General features: G+C 29.3%; 2 protein-coding genes and 2 long non-coding RNA genes across 8 annotated transcripts; 1 reads left to right on the top strand and 3 right to left on the bottom strand.

The window, feature by feature from the left end:
* Nucleotides 1-1,571: 1,571 nt before the first annotated feature.
* On the bottom strand, nt 1,572-3,034 carry LOC126922978 (uncharacterized). The gene is made up of 2 exons (XR_007713015.1): nt 2,616-3,034; nt 1,572-1,814 (listed from the first exon to the last, which is right to left on the bottom strand). It is a non-coding gene; the product is annotated as an uncharacterized LOC126922978 (long non-coding RNA).
* Nucleotides 3,035-5,651: 2,617 nt separating this feature from the next.
* LOC126923226 (uncharacterized) lies at nt 5,652-6,103 on the bottom strand. Its single transcript, XR_007713087.1, has 2 exons — nt 5,890-6,103; nt 5,652-5,831 (listed from the first exon to the last, which is right to left on the bottom strand). It is a non-coding gene; the product is annotated as an uncharacterized LOC126923226 (long non-coding RNA).
* Nucleotides 6,104-6,236: 133 nt separating this feature from the next.
* On the top strand, nt 6,237-8,520 carry LOC126923223 (trafficking protein particle complex subunit 6b). Its single transcript, XM_050736485.1, has 2 exons — nt 6,237-6,536; nt 7,161-8,520. The coding sequence occupies exons 1-2, from the start codon at nt 6,411-6,413 to the stop codon at nt 7,560-7,562; spliced, it is 528 nt and encodes a 175-aa protein (XP_050592442.1). The 5' UTR covers nt 6,237-6,410; the 3' UTR covers nt 7,563-8,520.
* On the bottom strand, nt 7,753-11,067 carry LOC126923221 (cystathionine beta-synthase). Of its 5 annotated transcripts, none has more exons than XM_050736483.1 (7): nt 10,771-11,067; nt 10,655-10,689; nt 9,723-9,832; nt 9,301-9,661; nt 8,963-9,210; nt 8,607-8,877; nt 7,753-8,519 (listed from the first exon to the last, which is right to left on the bottom strand). In XM_050736483.1, the coding sequence occupies exons 4-7, from the start codon at nt 9,589-9,591 to the stop codon at nt 8,082-8,084; spliced, it is 1,248 nt and encodes a 415-aa protein (XP_050592440.1). In that variant the 5' UTR covers nt 9,592-9,661; nt 9,723-9,832; nt 10,655-10,689; nt 10,771-11,067; the 3' UTR covers nt 7,753-8,081. The 5 variants fall into 5 exon arrangements, with proteins under 5 accessions (XP_050592440.1, XP_050592437.1, XP_050592435.1 ...); XM_050736480.1 differs by having other exon boundaries at nt 9,301-9,650; nt 10,771-11,066; XM_050736478.1 differs by lacking the exon at nt 10,655-10,689 and having other exon boundaries at nt 9,301-9,650.
* Nucleotides 11,068-11,091: the final 24 nt, after the last annotated feature.

Genomic DNA, 11,091 nt, shown 5'->3' with positions numbered 1-11,091 from the left:
AGGTTATGTGTTATAAATTAATGGCTTAAATGTTAGAGATTAATTGCTTAAATGTTATAAATTAATAGCTTAAGTGTTATAAATTAATGGCTTAATTGTATAAATTAATGGCTTAAATGTTATAAATTAATAACTTCAATGTTATAAATTAATAGCATAAATGTTATAAATTAATTACTCAAGTGTTGTAAATTAATGGGTTAGACGTTATAAATTACTAGTTTCAATGTTATTATGTGATATTTTTTTTATTTACCTTATGTTTAAGTTCCTTTCCGATGTTCACTCTCCGGGAGTTCAAGCACGAAAAAGCTCGCGCGCGACTTGCGTGTTCCTTATATAACTTAACAACGTGTCGGAACGTTAATCAAACGGTAACAATGTTTTGACATAGCTGGAGGTGGTTTTTTTATTATAACAAAATCAAATTGAACAATTTCTGAATTTTTATCGTAAATTGGCATCTTTAACTATTTAATACGATATCCATTTTTATCATTTTAATGGTTTCTACAAACTAAGACTAAATTCACACCACCTTGATACTAATTTTCGACTATCAGTTAGTTTGAACAAAAAGGGAAAAAATGCCTAACGGCAATCGATGACGTTACTGTGAAATTAGTTAAGGTATTAAATAATCAGACGAATAAAATTCATATTAAACGTTATATTATATTATCGATATTTGTACACTTACTCGTGCTAATTAAAAAATAAAATGTTCTTTTTTCTTGAATAACACCTACATCACTGTCTGCGATGTTTAAAATTCTTACTTAATGCTTACTTAAAATTTAGGTTCCTCTTTAATTCCTCTCAAGTGAAACGAGTAAATTTACTCGTCATAGTTGTAACGTAAAATGGCTTTTTTTCTTCAGTGCCGCCCGCGTCGCTGTACGTGATACAGTTATTAATTTTGTAGCGAATAACATCAACTAATTGGCTGTAATCGTGGTTAGGTATTTCTTTGTTAAAACTATCGATCTATTAGGCTATTAGCGAGAGACTTATTGATGCCTTAAAGAATGGTTTGATTCTTATAAATTAATGTTTTACATGTTGTCCATTAATGTTTCAATTATTATAAATTAATAGCTTAATCGTTGTTAATTATTTGCTTAAATGTTATAAATTAATGTCTTAGACGTTATAAATTAATAGCTCAAATGTTAGAAATTAATGGTTTAAATGTATAAAGTAATAGTTTAAATGTCGCAAATTAATGGCTTAAATGTTATAGATTAATACCCAAAATGTTATAAATTAATAGGCTTAAATGCAATAAATTAATAGTTTGACTGTTAGAAATTAATGGTTTAAATGTATAAAGTAATAGTTTTAATGTTGTTATTAATGGCTTAGACGTTATAAATTAATAGCTTAAATGTTATAAATTAAGAGTTTAAATGTTAAAAACTAATGGTCTAGAAGTATAAATTAGTGGCTTAGATGTTGTAAATTAATGGCTTGGACGTTATAAATTAATGGCTTAAATGTTATAAATTAATAGTTTGACTGTTAGAAATTGTTGAGGTTATTTAGTATATAAAGAGAGAAAAACGAGTGGATAAAGTGTAAGATACAAAATATATATTTGACTTGATAGTGGAATACAGGAATACAATTTGAGCTGGTCCAGATCCGCACGCTAGCAGTGTTACTTTATAACTGAAAACCCCGAAGCCAACGTCGCCTGTATACAGTTTATGGTCTGCCTCCCTGCTATTCTTTTGTCTATATGCTGTCGATGGCTTCAGCGCTTGAGAAAGTTAAAAAGACCAGATATGGAGTTTTCCTAGAAGTGGTGACCACTTCAACAGAAATTAATGGTTTAAATGTATAAATTAATAGCTTAAATGTTATAAATTATTGGCTTAGATGTTATAACTTGATGGCTTAAATGTTATAAATTAATAGCTTAGATGTTATAAATTAATAGGCTTAAATATAATAAATTAATAGCTTAAATGTTATAAATTAATAGTTTGACTGTTAGAAATTAATGGTTTAAATGTACAAAGTAATAGTCTAAATGTCGCAAATTAATGACATAAATGTTACAGATTAATACCTAAAATGTTATAAATTAATAGCTTAAATGTTATAAATTAATAGCTTATATGTTATAAATTAATAGTTTGACTGTTAGAAATTAATGGTTTTAAATGTATAAAGTAGTAGTTTAAATCTTGTAAATTAATGGTTAACACGTTACAATTTAATAGCTTAAATGTTATAAATTAATGGCTTATATGTAGTAAATTGAAGAGCTTAAATGTTATAAATTATTAGCTTAAATGTTATAAATTAATAGTTTGACTGTTAGAAATTAATGGTTTAAATGTATAAAGTAATACCTTAAATGTTATAAATTATTAGCTTAGATGTTGTAAATTCATGGCATAAATGTTAGAAATTAATTCCTTAAATGTTATAAATTAATAGCTTAAGTGTTATAAATTAATGGTTTAAATGTTATAAATTAATGGCTTAAATGTTATAAATTAATAGCTTAAATGCTATAAATTAATTACTCAAGTGTTGTAAATTAATGGGTTAGACGTTATAAATTACTAGTTTCAATGTTATTATGTGATATTTTTTTTATTTACCTTTGTTTAAGTTCCTTTCCGATGTTCACTCTCCGGGAGTTCAAGCACGAAAAAGCTCGCGCGCGACTTGCGTGTTCCTTATATAACTTAACAACGTGTCGGAACGTTAATCAAACGGTAACAATGTTTTGACATAGCTGGAGGTGGTTTTTTTATTATAACAAAATCAAATTGAACAATTTCTGAATTTTTATCGTAAATTGGCATCTTTAACTATTTAATACGATATCCATTTTTATCATTTTAATGGTTTCTACAAACTAAGACTAAATTCACACCACCTTGATACTAATTTTCGACTATCAGTTAGTTTGAACAAAAAGGGAAAAAATGCCTAACGGCAATCGATGACGTTACTGTGAAATTAGTTAAGGTATTAAATAATCAGACGAATAAAATTCATATTAAACGTTATATTATATTATCGATATTTGTACACTTACTCGTGCTAATTAAAAAATAAAATGTTCTTTTTTCTTGAATAACACCTACATCACTGTCTGCGATGTTTAAAATTCTTACTTAATGCTTACTTAAAATTCAGGTTCCTCTTTAATTCCTCTCAAGTGAAACGAGTAAATTTACTCGTCATAGTTGTAACGTAAAATGGCTTTTTTTCTTCAGTGCCGCCCGCGTCGCTGTACGTGATACAGTTATTAATTTTGTAGCGAATAACATCAACTAATTGGCTGTAATCGTGGTTAGGTATTTCTTCGTTAAATCTATCGATCTATTAGGCTATTAGCGAGAGACTTATTGATGCCCTAAAGAATGGTTTGATTCTTATAAATTAATGTTTTACATGTTGTCCATTAATGTTTCAATTGTTATAAATTAATAGCTTAATCGTTGTTAATTATTTGCTTAAATATTATAAATTAATGTCTTAGACGTTATAAATTAATAGCTCAAATGTTAGAAATTCATGGTTTAAATGTATAAAGTAGTGGTAGAAGGACGTCTGTCCTTGTCGCACAATATAGCTTTCCTTGTCTAACAGAAGTTGAGATATCTTCTCGTACATTCTATGCTCCTTGTTACTTTCCCGCAGTTCCGGCCGTCTGCCATAGATCGCAGCATCGATCATATACGTGTTTTTTTAATTCATCGAATTTTCGATAATTCGGTTAGTAACGATTATCCACGACGATACCTCGTCACCCGAGGCGAATTTTCGCATGATTTTCTCTACACGTAGTTAATTTACGGTCTTTTGTACACGAAGAACTTGGCACAGTTTCTAAGGAAGTTCCTACAATTCCTTGGAGTGTGAATTAATCGTGCAAAAGATTAACTATAACAACCAATCGTGAAGTTGGTCAGTGGTCAACCTATAGTCACCTATTTCAGAAAGAGATGAATTTATATAATATTTGGATTCATGACAACTGCAGATATTTTACAACATTGTTAACTTTCTCAATTCGACAGAATATTTTATATCGATTAATAAACTTTCTCAACTTCGTACAACAATTACGTTAATCCTTAAATATACATGTAATTCTGATATTTTCACACAGATAATTCTGTTCTAATTCTGTTTCTAATATAAGATTACGTTAGTGTGTTGTTGTAGGTCAATTATTCGTTTAATTACTTACTTCGTTTTATTTAATAACGTTTGTAATTTGTAACTGTAATATGCCTCTATATTTAGAATAGCATATTTAGGGTAGAATTCCCTCTATATTTGAATCTATTGTGCGATAAATGCTCGTGTCCTTACCCATCTACATGCCATGCCTACCCTGACTAGGCACGGTACTTTTCTTCTCTTCCTTCCCATACTTACCAAACGTACAACAAAAATTGCTTACGGGAGCAAAATCGGGTAGCTTTCATTGCTTCGAGCCGGTTTGTACACACCACCCCGGGGAAGAAATCCCAAGGTGAAGAAACGAGCCTCCCGCAACGACAACGGGGCTCCGCACGCAGCCTCGACAATCCAACGCGCCACCAAAATGTTACGAGTCCGATGTAACCCCAAATTCTTTTACCCTGATGTCACCTTAGGCGACCACCTCTAGATATTCTCCGGACAGTTGACACCTCTAAATATTCTCCGAACAGTTAACACCTCGCCATCCTGATAAGGAACTTCCAAGAATAATATCCCCTCCATCATTTTCATAGTATTTAGACTCCGAATAATGACGGCCGAGCCAGTCTGAATTATAATCCGATACTGGAGCATTGTAATATTGGTACTCAAGGGCCTTCGACTCTTGAGAAATAAAGTTTATATATATATATATATATATATATATCACCACGAGAGTTATTTTTTACGTGACACCGACAGCTTACCGCGAAGCTAATCGGGCTCATTACGTGTTGCTTGCTTAAACGAACATTTATGCTTAATTCATTTTTTCCACAATCACCGCTCTTTTATCTTCTATCTTTTCATCAAAAAAATATTTTAGATACATCCTATTATTCTCTACCCTTTATTCCATTAGCCACCCATTTACCATTTATATTAAATTTACCAAATCCTATACATTTCTCTCTTCTTTCTGTGCCAACCTTCATTTCTCAAATAACATTGCGCCTTTCAACAATTTCCTTTCTCTCTATTCCCTTCCGCTAAACCTTCTTCCAACGTTCTTCTTTCCTGCCTGATTCCGTAACGCGCCACAATTTTCATCCACGTTTATACCGCGGATCTAATTATCATCATATTTCCTAGAATTTTATATAAATACTACCTTTAATAATAGCATTCTATTTTATTACTAATATCTTTCATTCCTTTAAACAGAAGTCATTTAACGTTAATCGCTTTCCGTATAGTATCCCGATAATTACAAAATTTCAACCGTGCTATTCTTTACCAATATATATATCTCTGTGTTATAGTTACTATCTTTGCTAATGGTACTCTATACCATTGCCCGTACATTTTACTACATGTTTCGTAGCCTAACCATATCCTTAATCTTTCAAGACTATTCTATCTATCTATCATCTATATTTTAATCCTAATTTCATACTTTATGGTCAATAATGGTTGAATAAACAACACGTATATACATCTTCCAAATTTATTTTTTCTTTATTTATTCTTTAGTCTCCTAAATACTAAACAAATCTGTTCTTCTACCATCCACAAAATCCAAAATATTGCCTTACGTATTACCTATTAACATTTTATACTCTTTTCATTCATTTCTTACTTATATCAACTTCCAGGAGTCTAACGTCTACAATCTTTTTACATATTTTACAGTCTTAATTCATCATAATTGACGACATCTTTATTACATACCTCGTCTCCTCATCAAGCCTTATACTTTTACGCTTTTATCATTACCTGCTTTACGCAGAACACTTTGCATTACCAAACGTTTCTATTTACACATCTCATTTGCGCATTCATGCGTTATTCGAATATTCGAAGGGGCGTTTGCTCCTAACGTATGTATTTCGGTATATCAAGCAAATTTATACCAGAAAGGAAATAAACGTAGATACGCATAGATACACGTCGCAGTCCAATTCTTGGTTAAATTTCGCCCATAAGCGTTGGTCATCTCTCTACTTACTCGTCTCTGCTTGTAGGGAGTAGGGAATGATTGCATATCGTGTCTATTCAATTCTTAGTCAATGATAAAAGCCAGACAAATAAGGTTAAATGTTCATATTATACTGTGCAATGTATAAATAGTAAACAGATTAGTAGCATTGCCTTTATATTTTGTGAACATAAAATAATATACGATCTATTCATACATTGCATATATTATTTATATATTATAATAATAACTCGTGATTTTTTAAAATATCAATATGAGGCCACAAGTAATCGACACGAAAACTAATTCTCACGCATCCGGAGAAGCTGATGAATGCCTTTTCGAATATTTACACGCTGAGATAGTTAATTATACTCTGAGTAAATCATGTAAAAATAAGGTAATTATGCACAATACCATAAATTTTACATAATTCAAGAATTTTGCACTACGTGATATTATATAGGTATTTCTCCCTATTTTTTTTTTTTTTTTTTTTTTTTTTTTTGTATCCCCTTATATCCTTTATCATTTTATATATATTTGACTAAAATTTTTTGTTTAAATACGGTAAAATAGTTTGAATCTTTCTTAAAACATTATTTTTACAATTATCTTTTAAACTCTTAAATGTTATATTTTATTGTATACTTTAATTTTATTGACATATTTAAAAATACACATCACTAGTTGAGCAATATATAAAGAAATGTATTAATGCTATAAATATACGATTAATACATTTTTTATCATTTGTTATGATAATATATTTTTAGATTTTTAAATCCTACAATAAAGCATTAGTCACTCAGTGAAAGAGAAACTAGAAATGTCTTATTATTTTTTGTAATTATCAATTTATAAATATATCAAATTTACGAATTTTAATATCAAACCTTAAAACTCTCATTTTAATATCCAATTTTGTTGGATCAAATCCTGATACTTTGGATATTGAAATTTAAATATTATAAAAACATTATAACTTGTACGATAATATCTACATAATATCTAATGTATAAAGGAAGGGGAAGAGGAGCTGTCTCGACTAGAATGGATGGGATTCAGTGTTGGCTACAGAATCATTGAACGATTGACGAGGGAATGGAATCGGTTTAAGGATGAATTGGATATGATAAAATTTATTTGTACTGATTTTTGGTCTGGTCTTTATCATAAACAAATTGATAATTTAAGGACAAATCACCATGGTGTATATGTATTACAAGACAACTCATTTCGGTTATTGAATAAAGTAGGTACTAATAGTAATAAACAATATCTTCAGGAAAGTCCACGTTTATTAACATTTACTTGTGGTCTTTTAAGAGGAAGTTTAGCTAATCTCGGAATTATTAGTACCGTTAATGCAGAAATTTCTACGTTACCAAGTTGTAAATTTCATGTACAGGTTCAAAGAATTTAATACTCGTAAATACGATGCAAAATCATGTTCAATAAAAGTTAATACATATTACGAAATAATATTTAATGACTAGGTTTTTCATAAAAATCAGAGAATCAGAATATAACGTTTCGTCTAGTTGTAACAACAGGTAGTACGTTAAAACGTACATTTGATTGAAGTTTCATAAACCATATATTTTAATGCAAAATAATTTTTATAAGGATTTATTTATTAAAATCATTATATTTCTACAAATATGTAAAATTAATCATATAATAAGTTTCACATTTCTTTCAAAATGAGTACCTATATACGTTAAATGCATTGTATAATATTTAATTTAAATGCATAAAATAACTGGAGATGCTGGTTATAAGTATCCAAGTACATATATCCAATTTTTCTTGTAGCTACAGAGTATAATAAAGGTAAAAACTCTGAAAAACATAATTATAATGAAACAAACGAGTAAGATAATCTTAAAAGTGGTTTAACGATTGTATGTTAATGTTTAAGACCTGATACATCGAATGATTATTAGATGTTGTATCCATTATTTTTAGTAATAAAATTCAAAATATGAAATTGGTTTATGACTCCAACAAAAGCATCATCGCGTTCATCATCTAAAATTACCGCATACGGTTCTTTTTCAAGAATCCGTGATAAATATCCAAGAGATGCTGAATACTTAACTTTAACATATTGTTTAATCATAGTCTTTTCTACAAAGTCTGTATAGTTTACTGCACCAGATATTATGTTCGATAAAATTCTATTCAAACTAATAACACCTTTTATATGTATATCATTATCGCTAATAAGCAGTAGTTGTATATCTGTATTTTTAATCATTTGAATAGCTTCTTGACATGTTACTGTATTTTCCTTCAACAAAGGTTGTTTATCAAAAGATAAATTTGAAACTTTCATATTCCACCACCACTTATTTGTTTCAATTTGACATGTAGCTTGCTGCAATTTATTCAATGATACATCATTTTAATTTCTAATAAAACAGACGTACAGTATTTGTATAGATTGAAATTATGTATAATTTACCAAAAATCCTCTAGCTTCCATCCAGTGGTCGGATACAAATTTAGTTAAATAATTTCGTATTCCATCGGGTAAAACAATAACTATACGTTTTCCTTCGGGAATATCTTTAGCTATCTTTAGGGCAGCTATAAGCGCAGAGCCGCTGCTACCACCACATAGTAAACCTTCTTCACGTATAAGCATTCTAGCAGCATTTAATGATTCGTAATCCTCGGTATTTACCCATTTATCGATTACGTTACGATCTAACACTGTAGGTACAAAATCATAGCTAAAAACAATTTTATTGATCATTCAAAATGCAAAAAAAAAAAGATACTGCATCTTGATATAACGAAAAAGGATGTTATACCCACCCAATTCCTTCTACTTCGTAAAAGCAAACTTCTGAATCTTGCGATTCAGGATCTAAAATACTTCCTTTGGGATTTACGGCAATGATTTTTATATCTGGTGATAATTCTTTCAGTTTTCGCGCAATACCTGAAACAGTACCACCAGTGCCTGCACCAGCTACTACATAATCTAATTTCCCCTCGCATTGCTTCCAAATTTCAGTTGCAGTTTGATCATAATGAACCAATGGATTTGCTGGATTGGTATACTGAGCGATATAATATAAATAGAAAGTAATAAAGTTGTACGATATTCAATAACAATATACAAACGCGTGTACACATATATGAGACATTACCTGATCAAGAATAATGCTATTTGGTATCTCTGTTTGTAATTTTTGTGCAACGCTGATATGAGCCTCTGGACTATCCCAACTTGCTTCTGTTGGGGTTCGAACAATTTCAGCACCAAGTGCACGAAGTGTTGACACTTTCTCATCAGACATTTTTTCTGGCATAACAATAATGCATCTATATCCCCTAACTGCAGCAACCATCGCTAAACCAATTCCAGTATTACCACTTGTAGGCTCGATGATGGTATATCCTGGCTTTAGCAAGCCTTTCTCTTCTGCATCCTGCACCATCCTATATGCGATTCTGTCTTTCACAGAACCACCAGGATTAAGAAATTCACATTTTACATCTAAAAATAAACTAATATTTAATTATATCAAATTTCCAAATTACATATTGAATAAGCAAAATTAATACTAACATATTTCACATTTAATCCCACAAGATTTTGGGATGTTATTTAATTTTATAAGTGGAGTTTGTCCAATAGTAGTTAAAATATCAGGAAGTATCTTGGTACGGTCGCCATTTCTGAAATAAAAATCATATTAATACAATGTAAAAAAAAATCAACATTAAAATTCAAAAAAAGAAAAAGAAGCTTGGTATAAAATATAAACACTTGCATAACAAAGTAAATAAGCATACTATACAAATACTAAGAATAACAGTATTATATTTGATTTAAAATCTTCCAAGTATTTTTTATTTTTAAAGAATATGCTACGTATAATAAGAAAGACAAAAAGAATTATTTATTTGAATTTTTGAACCAAAACTTTAGATTAGTTTTAGATCTTTGAAATAAATATTTTCTGCTATCTCAAATGATTATAATATGTTATTGATTTACGAAATTCAATTTTCTATAACTAAAATTTCATTAAAAAAGCAAATTTTTGTAATAAATTATAGTCTTCTTACTCTAATTTTTAAGTACTTATTATTCCAATTTCGAAAATAATAATCTTATAATCATGGATCATTCGATGCTGCTCTAACAATATAGTATAACGATGGACAAATATATATGAATAAAATTTAAAGAACATATATACACACAGATGTGTTCAACTTTTAAGTCACATAACTACATAGTTGTAAGAAGTTAAATAGAAAACATACATACGGATGTGTGTTTCTTCTATTATACAATGTTATCTACATCAAGAATTGTGAAATTTATTCACAGAAAAATATAACCTACATTAATAAAAAAAATAAAATAAAACGGTTATGTAATTATGTAATTATTATACGTATAATGGACTTAATCAACGATATGGTTGTAAATTGTAATTTTTATGTTATAATTACATCTTTATTATACCGCAAGTTATTATTTGATTATACCTTCTATCTCTTCACTGAGTATGACGATGACGTATCTATGACAATAATTTCAATTACACTAGATTAATACTTCTAATCTTTTTCTTTTCTGGTTAATACTTTTGTTATAAACTTACTCCATTCTACATGTATGTGGTGAATTTGTTGCGTTTAACTTCCACGTGCAGCTACTAGATCGATTAGGCTTCTTAAATTCCATGATCAAGATTCAAATTACACTCCAGTTTCTTGAATAAAAAAATAAAAATAATCTTCAAACTCGATACAACCAAACGATTTAAATATTATATGTACAAGATTTTTTAACTAATATGTCTCAAGATTAATAAAAACGATGATGCTTGCGATGAATGCTACATGCATGTGCTTTATCTAATCGTCTGTCATCTAAGTGTTGCAACAACTGCTTATTTAACATTATTGGATATCTTTTTGTA

The sequence above is a fragment of the Bombus affinis genome, chromosome 13, assembly GCF_024516045.1.
Source record: "Bombus affinis isolate iyBomAffi1 chromosome 13, iyBomAffi1.2, whole genome shotgun sequence".
Classification (NCBI taxonomy): Eukaryota; Metazoa; Arthropoda; class Insecta; order Hymenoptera; family Apidae; genus Bombus; species Bombus affinis.
The sequence above is the reverse complement of the archived record's forward strand: the minus strand, read 5'-3'. Positions and strand labels throughout refer to the sequence as shown.